The 14,776-nt window shown below is 37.6% G+C and overlaps 1 protein-coding gene across 1 annotated transcript; it reads right to left on the bottom strand.

The window, feature by feature from the left end:
• Positions 1-3,804: 3,804 nt before the first annotated feature.
• Positions 3,805-14,727, bottom strand: LOC121296587 (U3 small nucleolar RNA-associated protein 4 homolog). The gene is made up of 17 exons (XM_041222298.1): positions 14,603-14,727; positions 11,740-11,928; positions 11,322-11,513; positions 10,843-10,927; positions 10,176-10,265; positions 9,411-9,622; positions 8,945-9,116; positions 8,617-8,708; positions 7,933-8,029; positions 7,604-7,668; positions 7,390-7,512; positions 6,882-7,038; positions 6,255-6,361; positions 5,909-6,004; positions 5,220-5,405; positions 4,769-4,879; positions 3,805-4,018 (listed from the first exon to the last, which is right to left on the bottom strand). The coding sequence occupies exons 2-17, from the start codon at positions 11,896-11,898 to the stop codon at positions 3,902-3,904; spliced, it is 2,061 nt and encodes a 686-aa protein (XP_041078232.1). The 5' UTR covers positions 11,899-11,928; positions 14,603-14,727; the 3' UTR covers positions 3,805-3,901.
• Positions 14,728-14,776: the final 49 nt, after the last annotated feature.

The following is a 14,776-nucleotide window of genomic DNA, read 5'->3' as shown; positions in this document are numbered from 1 at the left end:
CAATCTAGAACATCTTGCAAGACATTCCACTAACCAGTCTGCCACATGTTGTCTCTCTATACAGGGCATCTGAAAATGAGGGTAAAGCCACTCCAAGCAAACATTGAGATCACTCAGTTCCAGAGAAGGCATCATAACATGGAACCATCCTGCTGAATAAGGAAAAACGACAGCTCCTTTAAAAACAAAGACTCACACAGCAAAGATTATTTTTATACAGTGCCTATAGGAAGTATTCACCCCTCTTGGACGTTTTCAGTTTGTTGTGTTACAACTTGAAATCTTGATGCATTTAAATGGGATTTAGTAAACTGGAGTAGTTATTTACTTTTAATGGTGGGTGGTAGAACTCTTCAGGAGTTTCTTTGTACCTGTGACAAAGTAGCTGGTAAGGGGAACAGGTGTAGCGGTGATGCGGTGCAGGAGTGATGAACAGACAACGGTGATTCAGTGAATAAGTGCTTTATTGCTCTTTTTCCAGGTCTGGCGATCGTCAAATAATAAATCCCTGGCAATACACAACAATGTGTAAAGCATGGAGATAATGAAAACAAGGGCACAGTCCCGAACAAAAACAACAGCACGGTCACCAGTCCTGGGTGATTGAAAACGTGCAGGTGCTCAGTGCAGTGGTGCGCCAGATAGTGCTTTCCTTTCGAAAGCTCCGGAGGTGTGCGTTAATTGTCTATTAGTGCGACAAAGACAGACAATTACAGACAGACAGAAATAACACACAAAACATGTATCACTTTTCACAAATACTCTCTTAGAGCTCCTCTCTCAGTCCTTCTCTCCTAATGTTAACCCAAATGAAGGAAAAGATCAGCGTTACCCTGGCCCCTATATGTAAGCCTGCATGAAGTCTAGGTAAACAGTTGCAGCTGCCTTATTACTTGCAGCTGCCTCTCGTTTACTTTTCAGTTCAATACGGTCTTACAGCAGTCTCTCTTCTTTCCAGGCTGACCCACTTCCCGGTCACAGACACGAACTGTCAGGCCAGCCCTTCCAGATACTTCTCCTCCTGTTCATTAGCGCACTCACAGGTCGGGAGGAAGATTTATCACCAGAACTCATTGTATTTGTCACAGTACCCCAAAGAGGAGGGGATGTATGACAATGAGTTTACAGTGATTTCAGTTCTTAAGAAATGCTAATAAGCTATTTTGAGTACACAGTTTACTTGGGCTTTGAAGTCATCTTGGCCTTAAGGGGTGCAGATTATTTTGCTCTATATCAGTTTTCCTACCTGACTCAGCGATAAGCTGTATTCGCCATCCCCCATCAAAATACATGAGACCTAAAGAAGTTAATAATGCCACAACTTGTGTTAATTTTTGTTCTTGCTTACACTATAGGGAATTTTATTTGACTGTATCTAACTTTAAGCACAAGAACACAGCACCCTCTCATCATTTACATTCAGAACTTTTTAAACATGCGTTCCAAAACATGTATTTCAGATTGCTTAAGTGTAATATTGACAAGGACTTTTTCAGAGACAAAAGTTACTCACTTGAAAAAAGGTTTTTTACAGTGTTTTATTATTATTGGTAAAAGTAGTATGTAATCAGTAATACGGTATATTACTCAAATAATGTAACATATTAGTTTTTAATCAGTAATCAGTAGAATATTTCAAAGTAACATGAACTAACCTGGTTTAACCCTTGCACTGTGCGCAGTATATTGGACAATCAACAAACAGACTTTTAATTCAGATTTTTTTGTGTGTGTGTGTGTAGTAGGATGTGCTTTCATTATTTTTCATTTTGTGTTTCTCATTCTACACACTATTTAGTCATTTTTGGACCAAAAAAAAGAATTTGGGGTTTGACCAAGTTCGGTTTTGCTGTTTCAGTGTTGTAGGATGAGGTATCCCAGTGTTGAGGTAATTTTCAGAGACAGAAATGTTTGAACTAGAATACAATACAGTGTCAGTGCAAAGACATTCCAAAATGTTTTGTGCTGTATACGTACCTGCATTTACATTGTCACCAATGCCTTGAATACAGGGCTATAGTAAAAACTTTGTTTTATTACTCATTCCATACCTCTAAAAAAAACATGGTGCTACAGACTTGGGAATTTTTATTTCCAGAATTTAAAATTAGTACAAATATTTGAGGGAAATTGCTTTTAGGCAGCTGACATTCCAATTTATTGTGGTAACCAATCTTGCAAATGAATTTGATTGGTATTGGTTGGTATTCCAGTCAGTTAAACCGAAGACAAGACCTTATACATGCAGCCAAAAACCACCTAAGGTCACCTTTGAAAGGTTAAACTTCAGATCAGGTAATTAAGAGGGTCTGGCTAAATCTTAATTAAAATCCACAACCACAGCACCCCAACCCCCAACAGAAACAAGAATATGGTGAACCCAATGCTCTTGCAAGAAAAAGCCAAATGTCTTATGGGGTTAACAAAACAAACATGATGCACAGATAAAGGAAGAAAGTAGGTCAATTGGTTTTCCAACTAATAAAATAAATGTATTTCTGTAGTGCCATTTTTAATATACAAGCCTGCCATAGTCACTTTGGGTATATCTGTACATGCTGCATCTCATCTGGCTGATATGAAGTGCTGAATTTTGACACAGAACAATCTATGGGAAAATGCAATGAAAAAAAATGCCCCGTTGAACCCAGTATGTGCAGATCACATGGTTAATTAACTAGAAGCACAACGTGTTTGAGGCATTGTAGCACCGACTGGTGTTAGATGAACAAATGGTACCGGCACTTGAAATAAAGAGCAAAAGATTAGTCTTATTAACCATGTGAGATCCACAAAAAGACAAGCTGGATATGGACCAGTGCAAGTGATCACAGATTGTGTTGGCTCTTAAAGCACTACTGCAGGCAAAAATATATACTACACTGAACAAAAATATAAACGTAACATGTAAAGTTTTGGTCCCATGTTTCATGAGCTGAAATAAAAGCTAATTTCTCTCAAATTTTGTGCACAAATTTGTTTACATCCCTGTTAGTGAGCATTTCTCCTTTGCCAAGATAATCCATCCACTTGACAGGTGTGGCATATCAAGAAGCTGTTAAACAGCATGATCATTACACAGGTGCACCTTGTGCTGGGGACAATAAAAGGCCACTCTAAAATGTGCAGTTTTGTGACACAACACAATGCCACAGATGTATCAAGTTTTGAGGGAGTGTGCAATTTGCATGCTGACTGCAGGAATGTCCACCAGAGCTGTTGCCAGAGAATTCAGTGTTCATTTCTCTACCATAAGCTGATTTCTTTATATGAACTGTAACTCAGTAAAATCTTTGAAATTGTTGCATGTTGCGTTTATATTTTTGTTCAGTATATATACAGAGTGGTATAGCGACATTGTTCTGCAGTCACAAAATGAACTGTTTCCATCTGTGAAGTTATAAATATAGATTAAAACCAACCAAATGAAGGTTTGACCTTGATAAACACGCTATATATTTGTCCAGTGTTGCTGTTAAACTATTACAAAGTAGATTTAAATCTGTGTATTATAAGTGTGCCATGAATGCTGTATGTAAGATGCAAAGGTATTTTAAATAAACGTACAGTATTTCTAGATATCTTTATGATGATAAAAAAAAAAAACCAATACAAATCAAATAGTGATGAACCAAAAGATCTTCCAACACAAAAGGGACCAGTGATACTGCTTGTAAGGAGGTATGGTTTTAAAATATAGGAAAAACAACACCCTGTAACTACAGATTTTGAAGGAGGACAATAACAAACATGGTACAGATGCTATTAAAAGGAAATAAGTTTAAACTGAATACCCCAAAAATATTAAGAGGAAAATATGCATTTTTTATTTTTGACACACAATCAAGTTCACAAATCCTCGGGGTACTGAAAAGGTAACAGTGAGTCCAGGGAGTTTGCTTTATGTTCCGAATTTCTTCTGTCTTACTGGGGCTGGCAGCTGGGAGTGGATGTCTATTAGGGGGCGCTCTACCACTACCAGCCAGTCATCTTCAAGCACGTTTACATGGAGGAGGGGCTGCATGGAGCAAGATAGTGAAATACAATGTAAAAATCAGGGTCAGTGATCCTAACAAGATCCCTGTGAGTCCACATCAATCATAAGCACTATTAGGACCAGTACCTCATACGAGATTTGCTTATCTAGTCATTCAGAAAAGCTCTCCACTGGTGCTGATGAGGCTAATTTACATTTCAAGTGAAACAAGTGAAGAAAGAGCTGACTGGATTTGTGATGATTGCTGCTTTTCTTACTCTGTAGAGAACAGCAACCCATACAAATCAAAGTAGCTCTTTCTTCACTTGGAATAGTAATTTAGCCCAATTGACACCAAAGACTCTCACCTGTGGAGAGCTTACCTAAATACTCGTTTTATGAAGCTCTAATGGCTACATTACCAACATGAAAGCAGCCATTGCAACAGAGTGCAAGTACAGCACAGTGAGCTGAACTGACCTGCAACAAAGTTGAAAGTAAACTACAGAGACCCAGGGTATGATAGCAATATGACATTGTTTTCTTGTTTGTTTTACATTTTAATTTCCACCAACCCATATATATTTCAAAATTTTGATAACTCACAATGCAGTCAATAAATTTTGAGCTGCAGAATGTCCTCACCAAGTTTGATCGGTAAGCAGGCCTCTACACATGTAAAAAGTTTGTTGAACATACAAGCACGTTTACAATATCCCCAAGTTGTGGGATATGTATTAATACTGGTTCTGTTCAGTGTAAGCAGTCACAATGACTTTAAACTACTCTTACTTGATATTTCGTGCACATTTTGAAGGCATTAGTCTTGCTCGGCCTATCAGTTTCTGACATATCTTTTGGGGTCAGCTGGCTATAGAACTGTGCCTTTAAGCCATCCAGAGGCTGTGGGAGAGATGAACAAAATTTCAAACATTAAATCAAATCAAATTTACAGTGCAATGCACACTGGAACAAGGGGAAGTGAAAATGCACTGAAAAAACACCACTAAATAAAGAAATAAATAATTCCAGCATAGAAACTTAAAATAAAACTTCCTTCATAACATTTAAACAAAATCTTTGGAAATGATGAAAATATAGAAGTATAAATTTGTGTTTGAAAAGGAATTAATAAAAATAAATAATTTAATTTGCAAAAAAACCTAACAAAAACAAACAAAACAGAAATCGCAAATATAAATAAGACTTGTTTTGTCAAGAACCAACAAAAGGTGACGCTTACCAGGCTTTGGTCAATGATGCAGAACATGTACGTGTCATGGAGCATAACCTGTGACGGTGCGCTGGGGTTAAAGGTGATGTGAGTAATGGGCGTATGCCACTTAATCCGGCACTTGTGAAACCCCTCCTTATGCAGCTTCCTGCTCCAGTCTGTGTACTGCTTGTCCACTGTACTGAACTCAAAGATCTGCCAAAGTAAATAGGAAAAACAATGTGTGAACACATGTTCCGCAAATCAAAAATCAGTTTAATTTACTTCTTGCATGTCAATTCATTCATCAAAATTACACTTACTCCCTTTTTGGAAGAACCATTTCATACGAATTCCACCATGGACATTTGTGTAAAATGGCCATTTAATTCTAGCGGAAAAAGTGTTGCATGAACAGACTATTCTATTACTCGGATTGAGCTCTTCACAGAAATCAGCAGAGGGTCAGCGATGTTGATAGGGCCAATTTAACATTCTGAGTAAAACAACAGAAGAAACAGCTGCTCGGATTTGTGATCACTGCTACTTTAAGACTCAGTGGAGAACAGCAATCCACACAAATTCATGCAGCTGTTTCTTCACTTGTTTTACTTGGAATGTTCAATTAGCTTAATCAACACAGATGACCTCTCTATGGAGAGCTCGATCTGAATAATCTGTTCATGCAGCTCTGTTAAATATCCTTCTAGTTTTCATACCTGTTGATCTGCATGGGCTATGAGCAGATTGTTGGTCTCTGGGTGTATTGCCATTGCACTGGGGAGAGAGTTATACACTGGCAGCATGCAGTGATGCTGCAAGAGAAATGGCAGGTTGGTCACTAGGAAGTTCTGGACCGTGTGCATTCAACACATTGACACTTATTGTCCAAATGACATGGAGCATTTTCTTTTCATAAATGTTATTTCCATAAAAAAAAAAATCAGCAAGAAGTCATCATAACATATTCTACTGCTAGCTGTACTGCTTCTTCAATGTAAAGGCTAACATTTGCTTTTCCACACAGTTAATGACATAAAAGAATTTTGAATTCACAATCCTCACCTTCAGCTTTTTCAAGTTATACACATTGATCTCACAGTGCCGATTTGCCGATGTCAGCCACTGCCCATCTGCACTTGCAGCCAACAAATGAACAGGAGCTGAGGACCCTGTAGAAAGAAACAGGGCTAGCTGATTAAACAAAAGCGCTCTGTCTTTTCTGTTCCGTACCTCACCATTGATTGTTATTGCTGTGTTACCTGTTTGACAATGTGGGCAATAATCCTTACACTATCAGTGCACTAGAGCGGCCATTTAAAAAAAAAAAAAAAAATTGAAACCGACTTTAGTTATCAATGTAAAAAGTTGCCAGGATGTAAGCAATGAAAATAATTTACAGGGACGCTATTTAAACAGTTGTAGCAACACATGGGGATGTGTAACACTATATTTTTAGAAGCCCCACTAAGTCCAAGTCCAGAACCAAGCAAAATCTGAATCTGAATTCATTAAGATGCAAAAAGCTTACAGTATGTAATTAAGGGCTCCCCCTCCATGCTGTAAAATGCTCCGGTGGGTTCATTCACATTTTGTCTTCTGCCTTACTAGACAAATTAAAGCAGTTATTGTTAAAATGCCACATGTAATTATTCTAGTATCTAGCAGGACCCTTTTCTATCGAAGACTCACCTGACTTTGGTTTGAATGTGTGGACATGCTTGCACTCCGACCGGGAGAGGCTGATTACATGGATGGTCGCCTGTTCTGAAGCAACAAAGAGCTTCGAGGAATCGGCTGAGAACTGAAGCTGGTGAGCGGATCTCAAAACTTTTGGGAGCTTCGAGACCTACAAGAGTGATTGATACATTAAATACATTTTAAAAAAAAACCTCTCCTAAAAAGCCCTGCTGACAGAACTACAACAGCCAATGTTTTCCTCCACTTTAGATTTTCTAGTTAACACTCCCATTCTTAACCATTTGAAAACATGTAGTATAACATTACATTTTCCACTATCAATAATTGGTTGATAAAAATCAATGATCATACAGTTTATATAAGAATGTGTTTGTATTAAAATGCATTAAATAATAACAGTCTCACATTGCAGCATGTACATTTGATTGTGCAAAGCATCACATTTGTAATGCTAGATACAGTTTCTAGAAAGAAAGAAAACTTTTGGTTATGATCCTACCTTCGTAATACTGATGTTGTTACTTTCACACTGGAGTTGATACAATCGGATGCTGGTCACTGTGGAATAGGCAATCCATTGCCCACATTCTGATATAGTGCTGCAGCAAATGTGATCGTCACCCTAGAAATTAAATGGAAAACAGCAAATAATTTAACCATTTTGCCTTTTCCTTTGGAGTGTTTTGAAAAAAGAATTAAAAATCTAATTGTACCTTTCGCTTAAGCTGAAGAAGTTTCTCTGGTTTTCTTGTAACTGGTAAGCTTTCTCCTGGTTTTCCTTAAAAAAAAAAAAAAAAAAAAAAAAAAAAAAACATAGGGCTACCCAAACCATTTTTATCCAGAATTCCCCTGTATTTGTAGTTTTGACTGGAACTACCAACCAGGATCAATAACCAAACATAATGTTTGTATTCGCTTGTAATAAAGCAGATTGATGCAACTCAAATTTTACAAATAATTGCACCACTAAATTGTTACTATAGGAGGTGTCATAAATATAAAAGAAGAAAACATGAATTCAAGTTTCTTTGACAGAACTCACCAACTGTGTCTGTGCCCCCCAGTCTCCATAGCTCCAGCTGGTCAGGGAACTGAAAGAGGAGAAGGCCAGGCTTCTTTGCACAGGAAACAAGAGTCCGCTAGAGAAAAAAAAAACAACAACATTTGGGTTCATCAATTCATTAAACCATAAAAATAAAATAAAAATCTAGGACTTAAGGAAATTCAATGATATGTTTTAGAAGACGATTCCCAAGACAATTCCAAGATAATCCTACTGTAAGAAAATCATTTATTTGGTGGATTTTCAAGGGCAGGATTTCACTAGTCATTTTCTTCATCTTTTCATGTTTCAAGCCCACCTAGGTACCCTGTCTGTGAATCAGCATGGTTCACATACACTGTGTAATGTTCGCACACAGAGACAGACAGACTGGCAGCTCCTTATACCCCAGATTTTAAAGGTTTGATCAAGGGTAGCCAAGTGCTTCTCTTGATGTATGTAATAACACAAGTGTGACATACTGTACATATGTATACATTTCACCAGAGATATTCATGTAAAATACACTTTGTAACTCCTTTCTCCTAATACAGAAGATTTACTGTGCCATCAACCAGAAATGCAATCATGATTTTTCTATTCATTTCAGAGTAATTGCTTGCCAGTGGTTCTATCATTACTGGTGGAGAAAAAAAAAAAATCAACTGTGTCAAGTGGACTTACATGTGGGAAGATCACTTTCCGTAGTACAGATTCACTAGGCTTGACTTCCACTTTATCCAACAGGGAACAAATCACAAGCTGTGTGTCCAGACCTGAAGCCAGAAAAGATCGTTTACCAACTTTTGGCCTTCCTATTTCTGTAGATCTGAATTAATATATGTTTTATTAAATATCAAGCATCCACAGCAGACCCCCAGACGCCCTATCAGCTACAGGAGTCACTGGTGCACGGTGAACCGCCGATCCTAAACCCTCCCTACCTGTGCAGTTGACTTTACACTGTCAACATCTAGAACACAGATACTGTCCTAAGAGGGCAGAGGCTCACCTCCAGACACCACAGCTGTCTTTGTCTCCGTCACGGCCCTCACATCATGGGTATGGTGTTTGAATGTCCTGGTTCTGATCCACTGGGTCTCCGTGTCTCCGATCGTTGGAGAGAGAAGCTGGAACTGAACCACTGTACCTTCTGATGTTCCAGCTACAATGCTGTCCTCATTCTATAAATTAAATATATTTTTTAAAAGTGTGTATTTGATCTACCCGTTAAGAATGGTGTGCTACTGAAGTTTTGTTATGTTGATGAAAACAGCACTTGTCTAGTTTAAAACATGACTTCTACAGCAACATTAGTGCTGTCAATTTCTAACCAGGTTTCTTTTTTGATGAAGACAGCTTGATTCTTAGCTTGTCCTTTTTTATTTTTTTTAACGCAAGATATAGCATTAGTGCAGTTTCTACAAAGCAATTAGGTACCAGGAAAACAATTATTTTCAATGAAATTGATACCTTACCTCCGATACGGATAGTGATAGCACATCCCATTTCGACACCAGGTGGGTTTTTATTAATGTTCCTTTGTTTGCATCCCAGATCTGGACTTTGCCAACAGAATCTCCGCTTACTATGGTGTAATCCGACAGGAAAGCAACATTCCACACCACACAGTCCTTATTGTGGGTCCCTGCTGGCCCCTTATCCACCAGTATCCTCTGAACAGAGTGACCTGAAAACATACAGCAAGTCAATACTCTACACCACAGAACGCGTTACACTATTCCTCCTTCATGGGCTGCTTTTTAAGACACTTAAGACTGCAAGTGGCACGACAAGCAAATCTTGTAGTCAAACCTTGCTTCCAGGGGTCTGGGTTAGAATCTGGCCCAAGTCACAAGTCAGATTAATTTCATGATCTGAATTCAGCATTTATTGGACCGAAGGTACACTGGAGAGAGTATCGTTTGATAGGCAACACATACAGTTTCCATTTGTCACAATATAAGCTCCCATTGTGGGATATTTACTATTAGAAAAATAATCTATGCCTATTTTTTTGTCAAAATCACCAAAACGACGCATGCACAACAGTGGCCTTAAAAGGGCAGGTTAGTTGCACCTGATTAGCTAGCCCCAACCCAGCCTCCCACTTGTCACTGATTGGCTAGCGTAAATCAATCCACAGCAGCCAGTGCAAACTTTTCAAAATCACAACATTGGGAAGACGGCACAGGGCAAGTGCTTCTGAGTTTGCGCAGTGCAGTAAAACAAACTGAACTCACCTGATTTTACATCAAACACTCGAATCACATCTAGTGAACCGGCAGCGATTAGCGTGCCGGACTTGTGCCACGAGAGGGAGAGGATGCGTCCTGAAAAGGAGAGAAATCAGACATTCTTGCTTTGGAATAATAAGTCTTCTCAATGCAAGAACTGCTGTTGATCATTCCCTGTTCGATTCTCAAACAGCAAAATGGTTGCTGATTGCACCTCTATTATGTAATCAATAAAATACCTTAGTACTCTGATTAGATTTTAGTATTTTTACCCCTGTATTGAAATTTTTTAATTTAGTATTTTTACTACAGCCATTGTAAAATCCACAATGTGTTCTTAACCAAAGATATGATGAAACAGAACTTAGTTTTGCTTAAATTAAAGCTTTTCCATACATAAAATTAAAGCATTTAACCAGTTTTTCTTAAATTTTTATCAGAAAAATATCACAAACTAAAATCAAACACAAACTGCAATTTATGGGCGGGCGTTATTGTACCATCTTCACCTATTACATTATATGAGGGCGAAATGTTATACCATCTTTACCTGTCATGGCATTTTATATGGATTTAACTAAAATAGCTTATATTAGATTGATTGCTTGATTGTCTTAGGAAATCTGTTCATTAATTTTATTTATATATGATTTTGGACTCTGTTTGGACCTACCTTTCTGTCGATCCAGGTTTCTCTCAAACTGGATTTTATCAGGTAAAATTTCAAACAGCTTCACAGACCCATCTTCACACCCAAACTAATTATTTAAAAAGAACAGTAAGAACAAAAAAACTACAAACAATGAATACAGCATATTTACTATGAGGTGATCTTTAGTTTTCTTTAATACAAATTACTGGGAACAAAAATATTGTGTTTATGCAACAGATCTTAGTAATTTTATATTACAAAGGCTCATTAAAATGAACTCTTAAAATGAACCTACCATATTAGTTTATTTATTGAATCGCAAGAGTATTTCAGTTTTTGGGTTCTGACCAAATCCTTCGGTGCACATTGTGCACATCTATTCTGCAGCCCGGGCATGGTCTTGCAACTACAGCTCCCAGTTATAGCATTATAAAAGGGGAGCACTATATAACAGCATCAAAATAATATTTCTTGTACGTTTATGGCTTAGATCTACTGACCGCAAAATGAGTCTCTTCGGAGTTGCAAGCTGCAGTCCAGATGGGTCCTCCGAAAGCATCCAGGGTGTATTTTGGGCAGAGTCGCTCCAGATCAAACTCCACAATCTCTCCATTCAAACCAGCCGTGAAGAGACGATCACAGCCAACCCAGCAAATCGCTTCAATAGATCTGGAGTCATTTCCAGGGATCACCTAAGAAATGACCAAATATAAAATAATGAAATTGCCTATATTGTGTAATGTAATGGCTTTTGGAATGCATTACTGGAATGTGTTACATCTCTGGACCTGTGTAAGGCGAGTCTTGTTTAGACAGCATTATATTAAAAACCACTGAATCAGATGGTCTGAAGTGAGGAATTAGCTATGGCAGTGTAAGGGGTCAGTAAGTGGACTGCCAATGCATTTCTCAATGTACCTTTTCCTGGAAGTAGTTGTTGGAGAAGTTGATTATCTCCACTGATCCATCCAGTCGTGCAAGGGCCAGCCGGTCAGCCTTGCTGTGGAAGGCCATGCAGCGAATCCCTGAGGGCATGTAGTCGAAGAAACGTACCCGGTGAACTTTAAACTCCACCATCCTTCAGGTGAAAATCAAGCAAGTTTGAGACTGAAAAAAATAAATTCAAATAGATGAACACAGACAACTGAAGTCACTTGAGGTTACTAAAGCATGGCAATATATTTTAGTATGGTTCAGTGAGTATATAAAATACACTAGCATTCAAGACCAGTCTTTCTATCTGAAGAGACCTTGTGGTCTTGACAGCTAGTGTATTTTATACACATATTCAGCTGATCCTTTTCAAAAGGTATCATGCAGGATGATTTTTATTTATTTATTTTTTTAATCAGAATTACAGTTACGTATTAGGCTACTGGCATTGATTGGGTTATTTTATACATACGTATATACAAATACGCACACACACACACACACACACACACACATATATATATATATATATATATATATATATATATATATATATATATATAAAATCATGTGTGTATCTCTGTCATACGTTCACTGGCATTATCAGTCCAATCACAATACTGTAATACTATTCAATTCAGGGTGAAATTCTGTCAACACTCTGTACTGGGACTTATTTAATCTGCTTTTCATCCAACGCAGATGCATTCCACCCACTTACACAGTCCACTACCACTTTCAAACATGCTTTCACTCAGCAGTTCGTGGTGCTTGCATTCTGTTTCCTCATACTGCTTCTGTTAGCTGCTATTGGCCAACATTAACGTCAGTATAATCACTGCATGTTGATTGGCTGAGCTTTCATTTTGATCAGACTTTATTTTGGCATGTGTCACAATTCTCGGCCCATTTCGCTTTGTGTCAGTGTCATTCCTTGATCAACGAGAGAAGACTTTAGCAGTGCAACGTGAACAGTGGTGTGCTGCAATTATCATTATTATGAAGTAATAATTATTTTCTTTTGTGTGCCGGAGAAACTATCTAAATATTCCAACAACCATTGCTGCACAGGAATCGGAAGGCAAAAATCCAGGTTTGTCATAAATTACACAGTTGATAAATATTAGAAAGAATTATCATAAAGCATTTTGCCTTGCACCGATTTACCACATCATCAGAATTTGCGCGGAATTTTACAAAAAATGGCAAGTGATGTGTGGGACAGTAGGGATTAACATAAAAAAACAGCATCAACACAGTGCTGCTTCAGATTGGTAAGCAAGTCAGAATCGGGCTACAGATGGAGGTGTGCATCACGCTTTTCAAACACCGGCCCAACCTGCAAGGTACATGTTAAACATAGTGAGCAACGTTTTGTTGTGATCCTAGTATTTTCTGTTATGAGGACTGTAATAAACAAATAGTGAGTTTTTTCTTTGTACAAGGCCCCCTTTTCTAAAACATTTTGAAGAGTTTATTGAAGTTAAATGTGAATTTTCACATACATCTAAACAAAAGGCAGAAGTAAACCACAATAATGATATTACTTTATTTAAATGTGTCTTGCCACTTTGTTTTTTGTGCAGAAACAAACAGAAAAGCAGCTACTTTTATATTGTTTCTGCCTGATTTTTTTTTTTTTTTTTTTTTTTAGATCATGGTAATTAATATACACAGAAACACAACAGAGAAGCACACAGAACATATTGTAAGATAAGTAATAAGTACAAAATAAATAAAAGAAACAGGGATATATGATCTAATAAAAAGGCTATTATTGTAGCTTGGTCAGGTCCTGTTGTAGGTGAGTGCCCAGGGTCTGGAAAGCATGTGGATGATTTCAGAGAATACTATGGAGCTTAAAATAGCCAAGTACTTCATTAGTAGCCCCTATTATGCACTCTTTGACTTAGACCTTTTTCTATCATTTTTTCATTTTTTTAATACCTTTTTTATAACATCTTTTTTTTTTTATCTAGAAACAAAATAAACCCTCTCTACAGCAGTTACTGCATATTGTAATATTTCTTAATGCTTGTCATTTAAGGTTTAAAATAAGTGTTTTATTACAGTATCTAATGATATGAAGAGGATAAAAAGCTTTCAGTATTTTCAGCTTACTTGTTTATGGCGAATTGGTTACAACTGATCAGTTATTTAAGCTTATTGTGTATTTATAAATGTATCGTGTACCGATGTGTATACACTGTAAAAGTATGTATTCATTGGCACTCAAATGGTCTCACTTTTAAATGTTTACACCCGGCTTTGCATAGGACTGTCTGCACTTTGTTGAGAATTTCACCCCTGCTTTTCATCACGTACTAAACCACTGCAGAAGCAGCCTTTAGTACCGGTGCATTGCTCCCAGCCGCTCCTTCCTACGCTCCCAGAGACACATATTGCTAGATTCTGAACACCTAACAATGTATATTCACAATAAGTAAACATCGCTTTTCTTGATCAGATGTTAGTTTTTATATGTACCGCTACTTGAACATTTTTTTTGATTTAGTACATCATCGTCTTCTAGACTTCGTTAAAAACCTAGCTATCTGCTTTACGTGGGAATTTAAAAAATTCACACATTATTATAACTTTACGCCGATGTCTCCCACAGTTTATTCGCCGCCATAATGACTACAGTACCGTAATCATTACATTAATCTTTGCAAACAAAATAATACATTAAAGTAGTGTTTAGTTCGTTAGGCATAAAACAAAAACAGTATCGGTGCGGCAACTTATTCTACTGACACACACAAACACGCACAAACGACCTAATTGCATGATTTACAATACTACACTGAGTCTACCTGGGTGATACACATGTGAGGAGTGTTCTTACGTATTTTTGTTTTCCAGTCTTTCTTTGGTTACTTTTTTTTCTTATTTTGCAAGTTTTCTTGAATGCATTACAGCGAGCTCCTTTCACACGCCAATAATCCCCCACACGAGCACCACGTTGGAGACCTTCAACCCGGAACTGGAAGCAGTCAACAGTCCTCGATTCCGGAAACAT

Source organism: Polyodon spathula, chromosome 21 (genome assembly GCF_017654505.1).
Source record: "Polyodon spathula isolate WHYD16114869_AA chromosome 21, ASM1765450v1, whole genome shotgun sequence".
Classification (NCBI taxonomy): Eukaryota; Metazoa; Chordata; class Actinopteri; order Acipenseriformes; family Polyodontidae; genus Polyodon; species Polyodon spathula.
Note: the sequence above shows the minus strand (reverse complement) of the source record. Positions and strands in the feature narration are given on the sequence as shown.

What these genes read in the sequence shown, in the direction of transcription:
- LOC121296587 (XM_041222298.1), bottom strand. Translation starts at nt 11,898, where the DNA reads ATGGTGGAGTTTAAAGTTCACCGGGTACGTTTCTTCGACTACATGCCC. An exon ending in GGGGGGCACAGACACAGTTG is followed by an intron (nt 7,669 to 7,932) that starts GTGAGTTCTGTC and finishes TTTTTTTTTAAG; the next exon opens with GAAAACCAGGAGAAAGCTTA. An exon ending in TAGCCCATGCAGATCAACAG is followed by an intron (nt 5,406 to 5,908) that starts GTATGAAAACTA and finishes TTACTTTGGCAG; the next exon opens with ATCTTTGAGTTCAGTACAGT.